Source organism: Procambarus clarkii, chromosome 6, assembly GCF_040958095.1.
Source record: "Procambarus clarkii isolate CNS0578487 chromosome 6, FALCON_Pclarkii_2.0, whole genome shotgun sequence".
Classification (NCBI taxonomy): Eukaryota; Metazoa; Arthropoda; class Malacostraca; order Decapoda; family Cambaridae; genus Procambarus; species Procambarus clarkii.
The window spans coordinates 16,006,425-16,027,017 of NC_091155.1; the positions used below are offsets into that span (position 1 = coordinate 16,006,425).

At 42.9% G+C, this 20,593-nt stretch overlaps 1 protein-coding gene across 1 annotated transcript in view; it reads left to right on the top strand.

Moving 5' to 3' along the window:
* The window catches only part of LOC138355331 (selection and upkeep of intraepithelial T-cells protein 5-like), a 14,897-nt gene extending 1,209 nt beyond the window's left edge, over positions 1–13,688 (top strand). Inside the window, exons 3-5 of the mRNA XM_069310211.1 lie at positions 10,769–10,927; positions 11,053–11,221; positions 11,356–13,688. Coding sequence (XP_069166312.1) covers positions 10,769–10,927; positions 11,053–11,221; positions 11,356–13,688 — 2,661 coding nt within the window. The remainder of the gene's footprint in view (positions 1–10,768; positions 10,928–11,052; positions 11,222–11,355) is intronic.
* The last annotated feature ends 6,905 nt before the right edge of the window (positions 13,689–20,593 follow it).

Below are 20,593 nucleotides of genomic sequence, written 5' to 3' on the forward strand. Positions count from 1 at the left end.
GTCACTGTCCTTCCTTTCAGGTTTCAGAATGTATCGTTCCTCTTGCTGAAGGTTTGCTCACATTAAAGACCTTTGTTTTTAGTAAGCCAGTGGCAAATTGCATCACATTGTGGCACGGTGCTTTTCATTTTGATTCCTTCTAGTTAACGTTGCAAATACCGACTTATACCTAAGTATATAAGTATATACTTATATACTTAGGTATAAGTATATACTTATACCTTAATACCTAAGCGTTTTGACAAAGTAACGCACGAATGACCGGCCCGGAAACTGCAAGCATACGAAATCCTTGCCAAATATTCATGCATAAAGCAATTATACTTCATAAAACAGCGTCGTGGAACAGTTAACAAGAACAGGTAACAAAAAGGAGGCCTGATCGAGGACCGGGCCGCGGGGACGCTAAGCCCCGAAATCATCTTAAGATAACCCCTCGTCTAAAATGGAACAGCATGTGGATGGATAAGAGAGCAGAACGTCCTGCAAGTGTCTCCTTAAGTCACCAACCTTCAGTTTAATCTGCAGCAATTGCAATGTTTGCAACGACAAGAAAAATTACATTATCAAATTTTCAGGTGGTATGTGTATGCAAGGAGAAGTGTGAGAGGTGTAAACAATGTTGGGCCTTGAACAAAGATCTATACAAACTTCAAAAATATTCCGATGATTGGGAAATCGTGGAACAAATCCACAAGGGCCGTGATGAGAGGTTCGAACTAATGTCCTGGATGATCCCAGATGCGCCTTAGTTGATTGCGCCACGACATGGTTTAAATGAATTGCGATAAAAAGAATACAGTGATTCTTATTTGGGGAAGACCGCCACTTGTCTCCAGATACAGTGGGTGTATCAGTGTCCGGAAGCACAAGTGCGAAGCCGGCCACTACACATTAACAATGAATGCAATGCAAAAAGAAAAAAGAAAATAGATTTTTCAATTTTTTTCATTTTGGAAACCTATAAAAGGAACTACAGAACAAATCGTCTTCGTTGTAGAGTTCCGCAAGACCTAACAGTTCCGAGGCAAAAATATCCGCCACAATTTACGTAAAAAGCTGTTCAACCGTTAAAAAAAAAGCCTTAAGAATAATCAAACAAACCTCTGACTTCAAGGTGAAGAAATTGTTTATCCAACTGTACAAATCCCTCTTCCACCTCCCTCACCTCTCTTGACTTACCGTATCCAAATCCAGACTTCACCTAAAAATTCAATATCCTCCTGGAGAAAAGTTGTTCATCACGACCAGAATTGTTCCAGACATAGTTCATCTCTGATATCAGGAAGTGTATTGACGGCCACTTGACTAACAAATCCACCAGCAACATAATATTGAGAACACTGAAAGTGTTAAAATACTGAGCACATCAAAAGACTCTTAACCACTTAATGTGAAGATCCAATGTGATTTACACACACGACAATTGTTCCAAGGTGATCACGAATCAGTCTTGGAGAGAACAAAATAAAATAGATTTATTTTCATGTTGTAAATTTATGAAAACAACTACAGAACAAAACACAGCATATTGGAAGAACAGGTGACCTTCCACAAGCCTCTGACTGTAGGCATGCCCTAGACCCAGCCTCTATATTTACACCTTTTGCAATCTTGTAAGTTGTGATCATGGCTCATCTATCTCTTTGTTTTCTTTACAGGAGTTCTATGTTCGAGAGTAAATGTTGCAGAAATGTATTGAATTTTCGCTAGATTTCTTCAATGCTCTTTTGCATTGGGATTCCACACTGGGCTGCATAGTCTATCACTAGCCACGTTGGTAGGAACAACGGCTTTAAGGTTCTCTGTTCTTACCAACCTCACAGTTCGCCAGCTTCGGCACTGCAGCAGGTGATAACCTGTAAGGTTTTACTTACCTGTAAGATTTTAAAGTAACCTTTAGGTAAGATTTTAAGGTAACCTTTAGGCAAGATTTAATGTAACCTTTAGGTAAGATTGTAAGGTACCCTTAAGGTAAGGTTCTAAATTTGTAAGGTAATCTTATGGTAAGGTTTTAAGGTTGTAAGGTAACCTTAAGGTAAGGTTTTAAGGTTCCAAAGTAACCTTAAGGTAAGATTTTAAGGTTGTAAGGTAATCTTAAGATAAAGCTGTAAGATTGTAAGGTAACCTTAAGGTAAGGTTTTAAGGTTATAAGGTAACCTTAAGGTAAAGTTTTAAGGTTGTAAGGTAATCTTAAGGTAAGGTTTTAAGGTTGCAAGGTAAACTTAACGTAAGATTTTAAGGTTGTAAGGTAATCTTAAGATAAGGCTGTTAAATTGTAAGGTAACCTTAACGTAAGGTTTTAAGGTTGTAAGGTAATCTTAAGGTAAGGCTTTAAGGTTGTAAGGTAACCTTAAGGTAAGGTTTTAAGGTTGTAAAGTAACTTTAACGTAAGGTTTTAAAGTTGTAAGGTAACCTTAAGGTAAGATTTTAAAGTCATAAAGGAACCTGTAAGGTTTTAGAATTACAGGTGTAATTTTTACACCTGTAAGAATATGTGTCAGGATTGGACACAGGCCTCCCTCTCAATCCTCATAGTCCAATCAATATATTTTCACTCAAGATTCGACATTTTTTTAACTTGAAAAATGATAGAAATTTTTGTTTCAAGATTTCCAATAATTAAAAAAGCGGGAAAACTCCTTCCACTAGACATGAAGAAGCAAAGAGTGTAGAGACAATGGCAAGAAGAATGAGTGAAAGTGTGAAGACAAGAAGGCAAGCAAGAACAGACTAGCCATTGCCAACAGGTATGCAATCGCATCGTGTGAGAGTGCATGTTGATACAATAGCCATGCTCAAGCACATGGTGAGAGTGCAAACTGCTACCATCATCAGTTATGCATGAGTGCCGGGTGAGTGTGGATAGTGGCACCGAGACACATTCATAAACACTTAGCCAGAGTGCAAGGTGACACCAACAGTCTTGTACAGGAGAAAGTGATCCCCCATTCACACTGTTGACTGATAGAGCTCACCGTTGCTGACTCAAAGCTAATAGGCAAGGAACATATAAATAAATATATATATATATATATATATATATATATATATATATATATATATATATATATATATATATATATATATATATATATGTTTCATTGAATATGACCGCATATTCTGTATTTATTATTTTCTGGTTTAGGGCTTCTATCCCTCTAACTATTTTCTTAGCATCAGGGCTTAATTGAAATAGGAGTTCTCCAAAACTCATTTTCGTACTTTTAAGGTGAAGAAAAGAAGTGATTTACTATAGAGTGTATTACACTTATTTGTATAATTTGCACGACGTTTCGAACCTCCATGGTTCATTCTCAAGTGAACAGATCTTACAATACTAGTTGATTTTATACCCGCATTAGGTCAGGTGATAATACAATGAAGGTGAAAAACATGGGGGGATACATAAGGGATAAATGTGAGGTGAAACATAGAGGCTGCAGAAGGCTTATTGGCCCATACGAGGCATCTCCTATCCAAACACAAAGATTAATCCAGTGTAATTGGCCTGTTATGTTGGACATTGTCTTCTGTGTTGGCATCGATATGTTCTTGTCTTGTCCTTACTAAGGACAAGACAAGACAAGAACATATCGATGCCAACACAGAAGACAATGTCCAACATAACAGGCCAATTACACTGGATTAATCTTTGTGTTTGGATAGGAGATGCCTCGTATGGGCCAATAAGCCTTCTGCAGCCTCTATGTTTCACCTCACATTTATCCCTTATGTATCCCCCCATGTTTTTCACCTTCATTGTATTATCACCTGACCTAATGCGGGTATAAAATCAACTAGTATTGTAAGATCTGTTCACTTGAGAATGAACCATGGAGGTTCGAAACGTCGTGCAAATTATACAAATAAGTGTAATACACTCTATAGTAAATCACTTCTTTTCTTCACCTTAAAAGTACGAAAATGAGTTTTGGAGAACTCCTATTTCAATTAAGCCCTGATGCTAAGAAAATAGTTAGAGGGATAGAAGCCCTAAACCAGAAAATAATAAATACAGAATATGCGGTCATATTCAATGAAACATGTTTGAAAGAAAACCTGCTGCCAGTATACACCAATATATATATATATATATATATATATATATATATATATATATATATATATATATATATATATATATAATGCATGAGTGCCGGGTGACTATATATAAATCAGAGGATACAACTGACGATTTACTATAAAACCAGAAAAACGGCCAGCCTACTCATGAGAAACTCTCCAGACACAAAACAGAACGCTTTAAAAGAGACTAACGTCCTCTATACCTTCAAATGCCCTCTTGGGGACTGTAAGCTCCAAAAAACCCAGTATATAGGCAAGACAACAACATCTCTTTCTAGGCGTTTAACGATGCATAAGCAACAGGGCTCCATTAAGGAACATATAATCTCTTCCCACAACCAAACCATCGCCAGAGAAATCCTAGTAAACAACACAGAAATCATCGATAGATACAGCGATAGCAGGCGGCTTGACGTTTGCGAGGCATTACACATCAAGAAGTCAACACCAGCAATCAACAGCCAATTAATGCACAACTATATTCTACCCACCTCAAGACTCCGCTCCAATATAGAAGCATCAAGAAATATGGACCAATAGGCTTTCAACAATCACTTCTATTCAATACCCATTGTTTCATGTTCTGGCTTGTGTTGATGAAATTAATACCTTATTAAATGCCACCTCACCCCATCCACCTCACTCAAATGTAGATATAAACAAAACCGGAGATGTGTAAGTTCTATTCAGTTGTGTATGTGTTAACTAAAGTCTTTGAAAATGTAATAAGTTTTACGAAACGCGCTCAAGTGTCGCGTCAGACTAGAAATAAAAATGAATTTTGGAGAATTGATTTTTTAATTACCTCCAACAGTGAAAAGAAATGTACGAAAGATTGAGAAAATTCGTGTCAGAATTATTAATTTTATTTTTCGGTCATATTTAATAATATATATATATATATATATATATATATATATATATATATATATATATATATATATATATATATATATATATATATATAATATTATTAAATATGACTGAAAAGGTAAGATTAATAATTCTAACACTTATTTTCTTAATATTTCTTATGTTTCTCTTCACTATCAACGGTAATTGAAAAATCAATTCTCCAAAATTCATTTTTATTTCTAGTCTGACGCGACACTTGAACGTGTTTCGTAATAACTTATTACATTTTCAAAGACTTTAGTTTACACACACAACTGTAACCTGTAAACACGCAAAATTCGTCCATACTTATACTCTCATTTGGATGAGGTGTTATGGTACAACAGTTTTGGGTGAGGTGAACAAACTTGTGACAAACACAAGACAAAACACGAAACAATGGGTATTACTTGGATATGAGAACATAAGAAAGGAAGTAACTGTAGAGGGCTTATTGGCCCATACTTCCTCTTGATGCTTCTATATTGGTTCGGAGTCTTGAGATGGGTAGAATATAGTTGTGCATTAATTGGCTGCTGATTGCTGGTGTTGACTTTTTGATGTGTTGTGCCTCGCTGATGTCGAACCTCCTGCTATCGCTGTATCTATCGATGATTTCTGTGTTGTTTGTTAAGATTTCTCTGGTGATGGTCTGGTTGTGAGAAGAGATTATATGTTCCTTGATCGAGTCCTGTTGTATATGCATTGTTAATCGCCTGGAAAGAGACGTTGTTGTCTTGCCTCAAGATTGGCTCCTGTTCACTCTATTTCAACTAATTACATTTCTTTAATTTTATATATTGTTTTGGTACTAAAATAAAATATAAACAGAGAGTGAGAGAGTGTGAGAGCAAGAGAGTGTGAGAGCGAGAGAGTGTCAGAGCAAGAGAATGTGAGAGCGAGAGATATCTCATAGTCATCTTATGGGCCGTGGTTCGGGCATCGTTGCCGGGTGCCAGGTGAGGTCAAACACAAGGAGAGAGAGAGAGAGAGAAATAAACACTTGTTTAGAATAACAAACACTAAGGCGTTTGGGCACTAACAAGGTAAGAAACCTCGGGTACAAGGAAGACAGCAACTTGTGACATTCGATGAATATAAACACTCGCTCTAAGAGTCAATTTCATGACACAGCAAATCCCACATTTCCGCTACTGTAACTATGTAAAAATATGCATGTGGTATGCTTGGTCTTGAGCATGTAACTTGACACACACACACACACACACACACACACACACACACACACACACACACACACACACACACACACACACACACAAACAGAGTGGTAGACGGTTGGAACAAGTTAGGTGAGAAGGTGGTGGAGGCCAAGACCGTCAGTAGTTTCAAAGCGTTATATGACAAAGAGTACACACACACACACACACACACACACACACACACACACACAGTACACCATGATCTGTTCACTTTTTTGGCCTTCTGAACTCATAGGTGTTGATGAGAGCACCCCAGTTGCAACAGGACGGGGGTTAGTCATCACTGAACAAAAACCTTCTGGTAAAAATCATCGTGTATGCTTGCATCTTCTAGGTCATCTTAAGTCACTCTTGCTTTTCTCTTTTTCTTTAAAATTTGCACGATTCATGAGTCCTGTTTTCCGCGCCGGGGCTGGGCCATCAATGCCATGATCATTTTAGGGGAAACCGTAAATATTATGATGTTTTTTCTTCAGTGTCAAGGGCTTTTTTGAGCTTTTAGTCAGTTCGAGGCGGAAGACACCTAACCAGGCTTGGAGGTCGGTGTAAATTTGTTTGGTTTAGCATGTTTTGTTAGTCATCAGTGCTTGGAAGGGCTGTCAAGAGGAGTTCAAACTGAATTTTGGTAAATTTTGGTCCATCATCATTCTATTCACATCCTCTACATTCAGAGAAAATCTCACATACGACTTGTGTGGATCCCGCAGATATGTCGACAAAGCCATTCTGAAATTTTGGGCTGAAAGTCTATTACTCCCATGTAGTCAGAGGTGTGTTGAATTAGCCCCAAGCCAGCCTGTGTGTGGGGGGAGGATCGAACGAAGCTGGTCTTCACGTTTGTAGATCTTGACAACACTAGATAAATAGCCAGGTTTGCACTACATTATCATCCAGGAGGTAATGTTCATATCAGGTATTTGGTCATTAGCTGTTTCAACTAATCAGCATAATTTCGTTTTCAATTCGGCTCTGGTACGCCTCGTGATCTTTTGGAACTTTCGTCAGAGAGGGGCGAGGTTCATTTTATTAGTATATTAATTCATGTCTTATCTGGATTTCATAGGAGGGAGTTCTGGAAGTTCTTCTACTCCCTAAGGCCGAGGTGAGAGCTTGGTCCAACAGGCTGTTGTTTGGAGCGGCTCGCAGGCCAACATATCCACTACAGCCTGGTTCGTCCGGCACTTCTTGCAGGAACTTAATTTTTTTCCTAGAAGAAATCCAATTTTATCAGGCAGTATTTCTTATGCAACTGAAAACTCACACCCCAGAAGTGACTCGAACCCATACTCCCAGAAGCAACGCAACTGGTATGTACAAGACGCCTTAATCCACTTGACCATCACGACCGGACATAATGAGGTGATAGCCGAGGCTATTTGAACCACCCCACCGCCGGCACTCGGATAGTAATCTTGGGCATAGCATTTTACCAAATCACCTCATTCTTTGGGGCACACGTGAGGAACACAAATGCGAACAAGCCTGAATGGTCCCCAGGACAATATGCAACTGAAAACTCACACCCCAGAAGTGACTCGAACCCATACTCCCAGAAGCAACGCAACTGGTATGTACAAGACGCCTTAATCCACTTGACCATCACGACCGGACATAATGAGGTGATAGCCGAGGCTATTTGAACCACCCCACCGCCGGCACTCGGATAGTAATCTGGGCATAGCATTTTACCAAATCACCTCATTCTTTGGGGCACACGTGAGGAACACAAATGCGAACAAGACTGAATGGTCCCCAGGACAATATGCAACTGAAAACTCACACCCCAGAAGTGACTCGAACCCATACTCCCAGAAGCAACGCAACTGGTATGTACAAGTCGGCTATCACCTCATTATGTCCGGTCGTGATGGTCAAGTGGATTAAGGCGTCTTGTACATACCAGTTGCGTTGCTTCTGGGAGTATGGGTTCGAGTCACTTCTGGGGTGTGAGTTTTCAGTTGCATATTGTCCTGGGGACCATTCAGGCTTGTTCGCATTTGTGTTCCTCACGTGTGCCCCAAAGAATGAGGTGATTTGGTAAAATGCTATGCCCAAGATTACTATCCGAGTGCCGGCGGTGGGGTGGTTCAAATAGCCTCGGCTATCACCTCATTATGTCCGGTCGTGATGGTCAAGTGGATTAAGGCGTCTTGTACATACCAGTTGCGTTGCTTCTGGGAGTATGGGTTCGAGTCACTTCTGGGGTGTGAGTTTTCAGTTGCATATTGTCCTGGGGACCATTCAGGCTTGTTCGCATTTGTGTTCCTCACGTGTGCCCCAAAGAATGAGGTGATTTGGTAAAATGCTATGCCCAAGATTACTATCTGAGTGCCGGCGGTGGGGTGGTTCAAATAGCCTCGGCTATCACCTCATTATGTCCGGTCGTGATGGTCAAGTGGATTAAGGCGTCTTGTACATACTAGTTGCGTTGCTTCTGGGAGTATGGGTTCGAGTCACTTCTGGGGTGTGAGTTTTCAGTTGCATATTGTCCTGGGGACCATTCAGGCTTGTTCGCATACGCAGTATTTCTTATATTTGATGGGAGGATATTGAACAACCGTGGACCTCTGATACTCATACAGTGTTATCTAACTATGCCTATAGCACCTCCAGTCTTCACTGGTTCTATTCTGCAATTCCTGCCAAGTACAAGATAAGCGAGAGATAAAGCAATCGAGATTTGACAAAACCGGAAATTGCGCGTCTGAATATAAAAATAAAATCCGCTTACACTCAGGTAAGTTACTCCATCTAACAGACACAACACATTATTATTATCATATACATTAATACACAGAAAGATCACATTAACGTGATATGTCAAAAAACAAATCCACAAGAGCCTTCGAACCTTTGCACTGAACGCTCCTAAACGCGCTCTAGAGTCTCTTATCTTGAGGTTATCTTGAGATGATTTCGGGGCTTTAGTGTCCCCGCGGCCCGGTCCTCGACCAGGCCTCCACCCCCAGGAAGCAGCCCGTGACAGCTGACTAACACCCAGGTACCTATTTTACTGCTAGGTAACAGGGGCATAGGGTGAAATAAACTCTGCCCATTATTTCTCACCGGCGCTCGCGATCGAACCAGGGACCACAGGATCACAAGTCCAGTGTGCTGTCCGCTCGGCCGACCGGCTCCCACTGTCAAGTCATGTCATGATACTAATTGATAATTGTGCATGATAAATATGGATTTCAACGAAATGTCAATTTTGAGTGGTCTTATAGGAAGCCAAGTTATATATTATAATTTGTTATAGTTATGTAACAAAGCTTATATATATCATAAGTTATATATTGTGTATAATCAGATACACGATTATATTATGAAATTAAATGGAAGGGATCAGGATTAGGATTCGGGATGGAACGGAGGAAGAAGGAATGATGCCCAACCACTTGGACGGTCGGGGATTGAACGCAAACCTGCATGAAGCAAGACCATTGCTCTACCCTCCAGCCCAAGTGATTTGGTTCAGCGACCTGAGAGTTACTTCACGTTGCTTCTTATGGAACTTCAAACGAAATTCTATACGTTCCTATATTTCCAAGAGAGAGATCAGCCATAGGAGTGCTTGCAAGAATCACCCAAGACTAGTGCTTACACTCTGTCTTCCATGTTAAGTCCGTAAATGAATGCGCAAAGCTCATTGAGAACCCACAGCGAACGTTGATTCATATTATGGACGTTTTCTGGTTAAGTGAGAGTTTGTGTTTGTTGGGGGGGGGGGGGGGGGGGGAATGCGGGGGGGGGCTAGAATGATATATTTTGTTTGTTGCATTTGTATATGTGATTAATGTGTAGAGGCAAATTCTCGTACTGATTAAGAGATAAACAAAGACAAATTTTATCGCTCTAAAATGCTCTTTATTTTCTTCTCTGAGGCTTTGGGTTCTTACATTCGCACCAGAAGAGGCACCCTCTCTCTCTCTCTCTCTCTCTCTCTCTCTCTCTCTCTCTCTCTCTCTCTCTCTCTCTCTCTCTCTCTCTCTCTCTCTCTCTCTCTCTCTCTCTCTCTCCCTCTCTCTCTCTCTCTCTCTCTCTCTCTCTCTCTCTCTCTCTCTCTCTCTCTCTCTCTCTCTCTCCTCTCTCTCTCTCTCTCTCTCTCTCTGTCTGTCTTTGAGACTAGTGCTCAAAATGAGGAAACATAACAGGTAAGAGTGATAGGAAAGATGAATAATGGAGTACCTCAGCAACTGGAAACAAAGAGTCATAATGAGAGGAGAAACCTCAGAGAAGTGGGAAGTAACCAGAGGCGTTCAACAAGGACCATTCAGGGTCAATCTTATTCTTAATCTATGCGAACGACCACTAAGACAGGAGACTCCTTCTACTTACTATAATGTAATAAAAAAAATGACGAGAAAATATGGCTAACTAACAATTGGAATGCATAAAGAAGTGAAGGGCAGACTTCAAGCACAGCTTTATATGTAGATATGAGCCCAAGAGGCTCTGGAACCTATACACCTGTCAATTAAGAGTCGGGAGGCGGGACTCAAGAGCCAGGGCCTCATCGCCAGCAAATATACTGACAGGTGTGGACGACTGACGCCACTCAGGGTCCAACACTGTCTGTTGAGACCAAGAGTCAGGTGTGTGGAGGCGCGACTGACGCCACTCAGGGTCCAACACTGTCTGTTGAGACCAAGAGTCAGGTGTGTGGAGGCGCGACTGACGCCACTCAGGGTCCAACACTGTCTGTTGAGACCAAGAGTCAGGTGTGTTGAGGCGCGATTGACGCCACTCAGGGTCCAACACTGTCTGTTGAGACCAAGAGTCAGGTGTGTGGAGACGCGATTGACGCCACTCAGGGTCCAACACTGTCTCTGTACTCATCATATAGGAGATTAAATTACTAAGTGGTAGCACAGTCACCCTCGGGGCACGTACAGTCACCCTCGGGGCACGTACAGTCATCCTCGAGGCACGTACAGTCATCCTTGAGGCACGTACAGTCACCCTCGAGGCACGTACAGTCACCCTCGGGGCACGTACAGTCATCCTCGAGGCACGTACAGTCACCCTTTAGGCACGTACAGTCACCCTCGAGGCACGTACAGTCACCCCTCGGGGCACGTACAGTCACCCTCGGGGCACGTACAGTCATCCTCGAGGCACGTACAGTCACCCCTCGGGGCACGTACAGTCACCCTCGGGGCACGTACAGTCACCCTCGAGGCACGTACAGTCACCCTCGAGGCACGTACAGTCACCCTCGGGGCACGTACAGTCACCCTCGGGGCACGTACAGTCATCCTCGAGGCACGTACAGTCACCCCCGGGGCACGTACAGTCACCCTCGGGGCACGTACAGTCACCCTCGGGGCACGTACAGTCACCCTCGAGGCACGTACAGTCACCCTCGAGGCACGTACAGTCACCCTCGAGGCACGTACAGTCACCCTTGAGGCACGTACAGTAACCCTCGAGGCACGTACAGTCACCCTCGGGGCACGTACAGTCATCCTCGAGGCACGTACAATCACCCTCGGGGCACGTACAGTCATCCTCGAGGCACGTACAGTCACCCTTGAGGCACGTACAGTCACCCTCGAGGCACGTACAGTCACCCTCGGGGCACGTACAGTCACCCTCGAGGCACGTACAGTCACCCTCGAGGCACGTACAGTCACCCTCGAGGCACGTACAGTCACCCTCGAGGCACGTACAGTCACCCTCGGGGCACGTACAGTCATCCTCGAGGCACGTACAGTCACCCTCGAGGCACGTACAGTGGCCCTCGAGGCACGTACAGTCACCCTCGAGGCACGTACAGTCACCCTCGGGGCACGTACAGTCATCCTCGAGGCACGTACAGTCACCCTCGAGGCACGTACAGTCACCCTCGAGGCACGTACAGTCACCCTCGGGGCACGTACAGTCACCCTCGGGGCACGTACAGTCATCCTCGAGGCACGTACAGTCACCCTTGAGGCACGTACAGTCACCCTCGAGGCACGTACAGTCACCCTCGGGGCACGTACAGTCACCCTCGGGGCACGTACAGTCATCCTCAAGGCACGTACAGTCACCCTTGAGGCACGTACAGTCACCCTCGAGGCACGGACAGTCACCCTCGGGGCACGTACAGTCACCCTCGGGGCACGTACAGTCACCCTCGGGGCACGTACTGTCACCCTCGGGGCACGTACAGTCATACTCGAGGCACGTACAGTCACCCTCGGGGCACGTACAGTCATCCTCGAGGCACGTACAGTCACCCTCGGGGCACGTACAGTCATCCTCGAGGCACGTACAGTCACCCTCGGGGCACGTACAGTCACCCTTGAGGCACGTACAGTCACCCTCGAGGCACGTACAGTCACCCTCGGGGCACGTACAGTCACCCTCGGGGCACGTACAGTCACCCTCGGGGCACGTACAGTCACCCTCGGGGCACGTACAGTCACCCTCGGGGCACGTACAGTCACCCTCGGGGCACGTACAGTCATCCTCGAGGCACGTACAGTCACCCTCGGGGCACGTACAGTCATCCTCGAGGCACGTACAGTCACCCTCGGGGCACGTACAGTCACCCTCGGGGCACGTACAGTCACCCTCGAGGCACGTACAGTCACCCTCGGGGCACGTACAGTCACCCTCGGGGCACGTACAGTCACCCTCGGGGCACGTACAGTCATCCTCGAGGCACGTACAGTCACCCTTGAGGCACGTACAGTCACCCTCGAGGCACGTACAGTCACCCTCTGGGCACGTATAGTCACCCTCGGGGCACGTACAGTCACCCTCGGGGCACGTACAGTCACCCTCGGGGCACGTACAGTCACCCTCGAGGCACGTACAGTCACCCTCGGGGCACGTACAGTCACCCTCGGGGCACGTACAGTCACCCTCGGGGCACGTACAGTCATCCTCGAGGCACGTACAGTCACCCTCGGGGCACGTACAGTCATCCTCGAGGCACGTACAGTCACCCTCGGGGCACGTACAGTCACCCTCGGGGCACGTACAGTCACCCTCGAGGCACGTACAGTCACCCTCGGGGCACGTACAGTCACCCTCGAGGCACGTACAGTCACCCTCGAGGCACGTACAGTCATCCTCGAGGCACGTACAGTCACCCTTGAGGCACGTACAGTCACCCTCGAGGCACGTACAGTCACCCTCGGGGCACGTATAGTCACCCTCGGGGCACGTACAGTCACCCTCGGGGCACGTACAGTCACCCTCGGGGCACGTACAGTCACCCTCGAGGCACGTACAGTCACCCTCGGGGCACGTACAGTCACCCTAGAGGCACGTACAGTCACCCTCGGGGCACGTACAATCACCCTCGAGGCACGTACAGTCACCCTCGAGGCACGTACAGTCATCCTCGGGGTTACGTACAGTCACCCTCGAGGCCATCTTACAGTATCGAGCAACGTGATAATGGGAGATTTAGCAACACAAAACATGTTTGTTTTTCTCGTGCGTCCTGAGTGTGACTACCAGGAGGGTACCGTAGCCTGGCCTTAGGGTGTACCTTGGTACCGGGCAGGTAGGGTGTGGTACAGGTACCTGCAGGCTGCCCTGTGCAAGGTCTCACTGACCTCTTATCTCTGTCTCTGTCTCTGTCTCTGTCTCTGTCTCTCTCTCTCTCTCTCTCTCTCTCTCTCTCTCTCTCTCTCTCTCTCTCTCTCTCTCTCTCCTCTCTCTCTCTCTCTCTCCCTGCCCCTTATCTCAAGTTGCTGTTGTTTTAGATTCAACAACTCGGAACAAAACGTTCAAGTAGCCTATAACCTATAACCAAGTAGCCTATTATATTCAACCTATAACCTTATACAACCTATAACCTCCTCTATATCCTTCACTATTTCAGTTCTCCCTCTTTATTATTATCGTCACTCTTTACACACTCCTCCTTTTCCTTGTGCTTCTTCCTTCTCCCCTACAGGCGGCCATTCCCTTGATGTTGAGCAATAGTCATGCCCACTATTGACCTGATGTTTTCTCTTCTATCTATTCTTCTTCCGTTTTGGATTTCACATTCTCTTCTTTCCTTTCTCCTTATTATCTTCGTACCTTTGACTTTTGCTTCGTCATAGAGCTTTCCCATTCCTTTTCACACTCTCCTCCACTACACACGCCACACCAACACACACCTCCGTTACCCAAAACTTCCCCTCCACCACACACGCACACCACAACACACCCCAACACCACCACATCTCTCTGTGGTGGAGGGGTGATGATCTGACACTAATAATATAATAGATTTCTTATTCGACTGCTTAGAGTGTTCTGTTTATGTGTTAATAAACAATAATCAAAGTGCATTAAAAGAAATTCCAACAAGAAGATAAAAACTATTGTGTAATATAACTTTTCCTGTGTACAACATGATACGCGGGTATAACGAAGGAGAGAGAATCTATAGAATCTTGATGAACAAATATCAAACCTAGACATTTAGTACTCGAAGAACACCAATAATAGCAGCAATGCATAATGATAAAACAATTGAATAAACATAAAAACACATAAAGCTGGGCTGTAATTTATCACAGACTAAGTCTGAACACTTGAACAAAAGACATATAAGGTGTCAATAACACTAGGAAGACTCTACTATCGTCTGATATTAACTTTAATGCTAAATAATATCAAACAAATTTCATAGTGCTAAACATTACTATATGCTGTTGGCTCTAGCAAATGCAATAAAATAAAACTTTACTGATAGTTAGAGACTCATGTGTCACATCTTTCCTGAATAGTGACCTCGTCAGGACCGGCTCAGTGGCAAGGCGCAGCTCAGAGCTCCTGATATCTCAAGTTTTCCTTCATATTGTCTCCAAATAGGTAAGCTATCCAGCTTAAATTTAATCTATATTTTACTTTGGAACAGTTCTATTTGCTGTGTACAAACACGTAACAGAAGACATCCTGCTCCTCCTTGAAAGAGGGAAGTCCTAATGTCAATACTTTAGCTGGCTTGATTTGTTATTATAGCTCTCTGTGAACACTGGCCAACATGCAAGCAATACAGTATGTATAATATTAGAACAACACAAAGCCTTCAGAGTATTTTGAATAGAATTCAGATACTTTTCAGTGAGTGACCTATTAACCACCAATTTGTAAATCCATCTATTTGTAAATCCATCAAAATAGGCCATTTGTCCCTATTTGAAGGATTTACACATCTCCACAAGGTTCTTGAAATTGTAACAGATAGCCGTAGCATCTATTTATTTTAAGTCTTTTACAGAAAGTTTAACGTAATTTAATGCGCTACAGCAAAGTTAGCATTATTAACATGTGCGTGGAAATAAGTGGACTTAAACCTGACCTTTTGGTCAAAGAATCTAAACAAATCTTTCCTTGGCATTTATATCATTTGATATTATTTTTTCCAAATATAAAATGCCGTTAAAAATATACCGCCATTAAAATTATAAATTCCCTGTTCTCAGTGTTAAGAAATATCGCTAAAATGTGAACTTGCACAGGACAGAACAACTAATATAGATAAAGATTATGTAACAGATTACATGCTTCCATTTCCAAGGTTCTGCCCTGGGTCGTTCCAGCAAAAAGCGGACTAGCAGCTAATAAGTTATAGTCCGGGAGCGCTGTTCGTACCATCAATACAAGGCCGGTCCCATGAAGGCGTCTAACTATTTCCTTGATCACAAACCAACGTAGAGGCGTGGCAGGCACCGCGTTTGAGTTACCAAGCCTCTAGATACAATTTGATTTATACCATTTAACTCAAAGGCAGTTATATGAATGTTATTAGCAACATATGTGAGATATGCAATGGACTTTTTACATTGTGGTAAAACAGACTAAAAAAAAATTCTTCTAGAAGGAAGCTTACATTTACATGGAACAATACTTTCAACACTAAGAAATAGAAAGGGAGAAGAGAGAGAGAGAGAAAGGGAGAAAAGAGAGAAAAGAGAGAGAGAGAAAGGGAGAAGAGAGAGAGAGAGAAAGGGAGAAGAGAGAGAGAGAGAAAGGGAGAAGAGAGGAGAGAGAGGGAGAAGAGAGAGAGAGAGAGAGAAGAGAGAGAGAGAGAGGGAGAAGAGAGAGAGGGAGAGGGAGAAGAGAGAGAGAGAGAGAGGGAGAAGAGCGAGAGGGAGAGAGAGAGAGAGAGAGAGAGAGAGAGAGAGAGAGAGAGAGAGAGAGAGGAGAGAGAGAGAGAGAGAGAGAGAGAGAGAGAGAGAGAGAGAGAGAGTGAGAGAGAGAGAGAGTGAGAGAGAGAGGAGAGAGAGACGAGAGAGAGAGGAGAGAGAGAGAGAGAGAGAGAGAGAGAGAGAGAGAGAGAGAGAGAGAGAGAGAGAGAGAGAGAGAGGTGAGAGAGAGAGAGAGACTGAGAGAGTGAGAGAGAGAGAGAGAGAGAGAGAGAGAGAGAGAGAGAGAGAGAGAGAGAGAGATAATAAAAAGATAAGAGCATTCAGAACCCAATGAATTAACCCATCAACAAGCACTTTCACTCATGAGTAGCCATAGAAACTACCAGACATTTACATTTTGCACTGGCACGCAACCTCCCACTTAATTACTAGTTAACTGTGACATTTCGTTTTCACCTCAGACCCTTTCCTGTCCTTGAACAACTTTGCAGAGTGACTGGTCTTTGTCCGGGGATGATCATAGACGAGTCGTGGTCGAGCTGCATGTCCTTTGTATGAAATGGCAAATTATTCTAATTTCCAATTTAGCTAAATGAATTGAGATGGAAATTGAATTAAATTTAAGTGAAATTCCCCAGCCACCTTGACTGGACGGTAGAGTTACGGTCTCGCTTCATGCAGGTCCCTGTTCAATCCCCGACCGTCCAAATGGTTGGACACCATTTTTTCCTCCTGTCGCATCCCAATTCCTTATCCTGACCCCCTTCTAAGTGGTATATAGTCATGACGGCTTGGCGCTTTCCCCCTGATAACTACCTTACCTTGAAGTGAAATTAAAATACTTTATTCATATATATTCGTACATTTATAGTTGGGTTAGTTAATAGAAGTTTACTGTATATAAATTATTTGCCTCTCAAAATAATAAGATAACATGTATTATCTGTAATTATGCACTGTATACTCAAGATTTAAATTTAGACTTAGAAGCTACACTTATCAATGATTAAAAATTCTCTCATAAGTATCAAGTTCAGAACCAGTAACTATTTCCGTATCATCTTATACAATTGTTAAAAAAAATTGCTAAAATAAACATGTACATAAGTCAATATCATACTTTACTTTTTGGCTTAAAGTGAGTAACATTTAACTTAATACTTGAAAGGTGATATATATTTAAACAAATAAACTGCAGTATACCATTAGAGCAGTGACACAAATTGTCTCATTTTATATTATAAAAGTAGTAAGATGAGAATAAAAATTACTGGACGAATATAAAATAATCACTAAATGAACGATATACAAAATGATATACAAAAATGTCCACACCCTCAGCCTTCTAAATCATCATAGCTATCCCGGATCAATATCGCTTCAAACACACAGTTCACGCTACACAGAAAGAGATATCAACTGCTTGATATTTACAGGTTGTAAAGACTGTAATTGGATTCAAAAACCCTGTCAGTAAGTCATGTCTTTGAGACAATAGTTCCTTCAAAATTCCATGTATCCAGCTGGGGATAGACCCAGCTTTGTCTGCTAAATTACATGTTTAATTATATCCAGTATACCTGCTAAATTATTTTATATTTATCACTCATTCTTAAGTTGTATTTCTTGATGAGTTGATATTTTTGAAAACGTTGGAGTGGCCAATAACAAATGAGTGCTTTAAAAAAGAATTGATTGAGTTTATTGGATGGGTAAACACTTCAGATAAAAGGATATCATTCGTTTGTGAATTATTTCTTCAAGTGCGAGTGTGGACATCAGGGCAGGTAGGAGATTGCAATGATGCGAAGATGGACTTCCAAGAAATGAAAATGACCTAGTGTAAACAAGATCTCTCTCTCTCTCTCTATCATTAAATAGGTACCTGGGAGTTAGACAGCTGCTACGGACTGCTTCCTGGGGATGTGTAACAAAAAGAAGGCCTGGTCGAGGACCGGGCCGCGGGGACGCTAAGACCCGAAATCATTTCAAGATAACCTTAAGATATGACCTAATATGCCTGTTGCAGTATTGCCCATTTTATTTCGATATAAGCTTACCAAGATTAGTATTTTGAAGGGCCCATAGTTCACATCCATACAAACTTAGACATTGTTAAATTACTTTCGACCAGATGCTCGAAATCACTAATAATAACATTAATTCTGACTTTTAGGTTTCTAATAGCATAAGAAAATTTGACAGGTGAGCTATTCGAAGATTATATTCCCCAAATATTTTTCAGAATACTTTACAAGCCTCTGTTTAGTCATTTTAATTTAGGATTAATATAAAACGAATCTTGCAAGTTATATATAACTAAAGCACATTTGGCAAGACGAAACGATAGATTGTATTCTGCTTTATATATCTGTCACTTAATTCTATCAAGGCTTCCATAATATCTTTGGTGGGTGGGAGTAGAACTAGATCATCAGCATAACAGAAAACATTGACCTTAATATTGCCTATGTGGCAGCCAACCTACACTGCCTCTTAACACTCAACAATGGATCAAGGCAAATGGCAAGCACACAAAACAGCCACTTGTTTGACCCCATTTTTTAGTGAAAATATTAAAAAAAGACATTACTTTATTACACAGCTAATTTGCATACCTGATAAGAAACATGTAGGTACCTAACTATTACAGGACATACTTTTCTGCTAAGCAATGTCTTCAAAGGTTTGATGTGTTCAACTTTGTCAAAAACTTTGAAAATATCAAGAAACATAGAGAACAGAACTATGCAGATGAGGAGTCACAATAACGTGGTTCAAATATGTTGACCAGACCACACACTAGAAAGTGAAGGGACGACGACGTTTCGGTTCGTCCTGGACCATCCTCAAATCGATTGAGAACGTTTCGTTCCAGGACGGACCAAAACGTCGTCATCCCTTCACTTTCTAGTGCGTGGTTTGGACAACAGAACAGAACTACGTTGTGAGTTGTAGTACTGAATAGTTTCCGCCTCCATGAAACTACAGACAGTTGTTGAGTAATCAGTGTGTATCCCAACTGGAAGTCAGAGGTGCCCATGGGTTGAGGATTAGTCATTAACACTTGTCACACATCATGCTCACGGAGCAGAGACAATGCTACGTTACTTAGTGTTCCTGGTAACCTTGCAGCTATGGAGACGTGCGTCATACAATCTGCTCGGCAAGGTTCAGGCAACACAATGCATGCAGCAAGGCAGGGTTGATGAATGTTACAGGCCGCTAAATGACGCGGCGCGTTCTCAACTGACTCGTGCAGGCAGCCGGACTTGATATTCAGCGGATTCTTAACTCGCTCGCACAGGCAGCTGGACTTGATGTTCTGTTGGCCTTTTACGCCTCATAACTCAGTCTTGCGGGTGAGCAATGATGAAGAAGAACAGAAAGAATAGGAAGAATAAAGAAATAAAGAAGAAACCCATTAAAAGTATTGAATTAGTTTATTGGATCTTTTCTAAATCTCTCTGTTCCTTGAACTCAAGAGAACATAAAAATAACGCTAATAAACCTCAATCAACAAAGACGAAACATAAACCCCGCTCGAAACCCGATGATAACCATGAGCCAGATGGAACAGTGCTCAGTGTCAAGGTTTACGACGTTTTCACAATTATTTTTTTGGTCTAAGTTCAGGGTGTTCTGTTTTTTTTTCTGTGTTTAGGACTGGGATTATGGACTCACAGATTTAACCTGTGAGAAGGTGAACGTCACAGCGGCTCGGTCTCTGTCGCCTCGAACTTGATTCTTATAAAAAGCTGTTTTGTTGAAACATGGATGCTGTGCTTGACCTAGTGTACTCACTTGTGCTTGCGGGAGTTGGTCTTCGGCTCTTTGGTCCCGTCTCTCGGCCGTCAATCAACTGGTGTACAGGTTCCTGAGCCAAATGAGCTCTATCATATCTACATATGAAGCTGTGAGTCTCCCTCTACCACATTCCTTGCTAGTGCATTCCATTTGTTAACTGACACTGAACAAATTATTTCCAATGTTTCTGGCTCATTTGGGTAGTAAGTTTTACCTGTGTCCTCTTGTACCACCCATGCTAAATTGTTGGTCTTTATCTACGCTGTTCATTTCTATGAGAATTTTGTAGGTGATAATCATCTCTCCAAAAACGCTTCTGTCTTCCAGTGTCGTGAAGGGCTGCACTGCGCAAATTCAGGAGTCTGGCACACAAGATATGATGAAGTCAGTGGCATCATCAAGAGGAGCCTTGCCTCTTCCCAGTGTCCAGCAGAGAGAAACCACATAATCTATTGTACCGTAATTCTACTGCCTTTGCTGGTCGACCAGAGG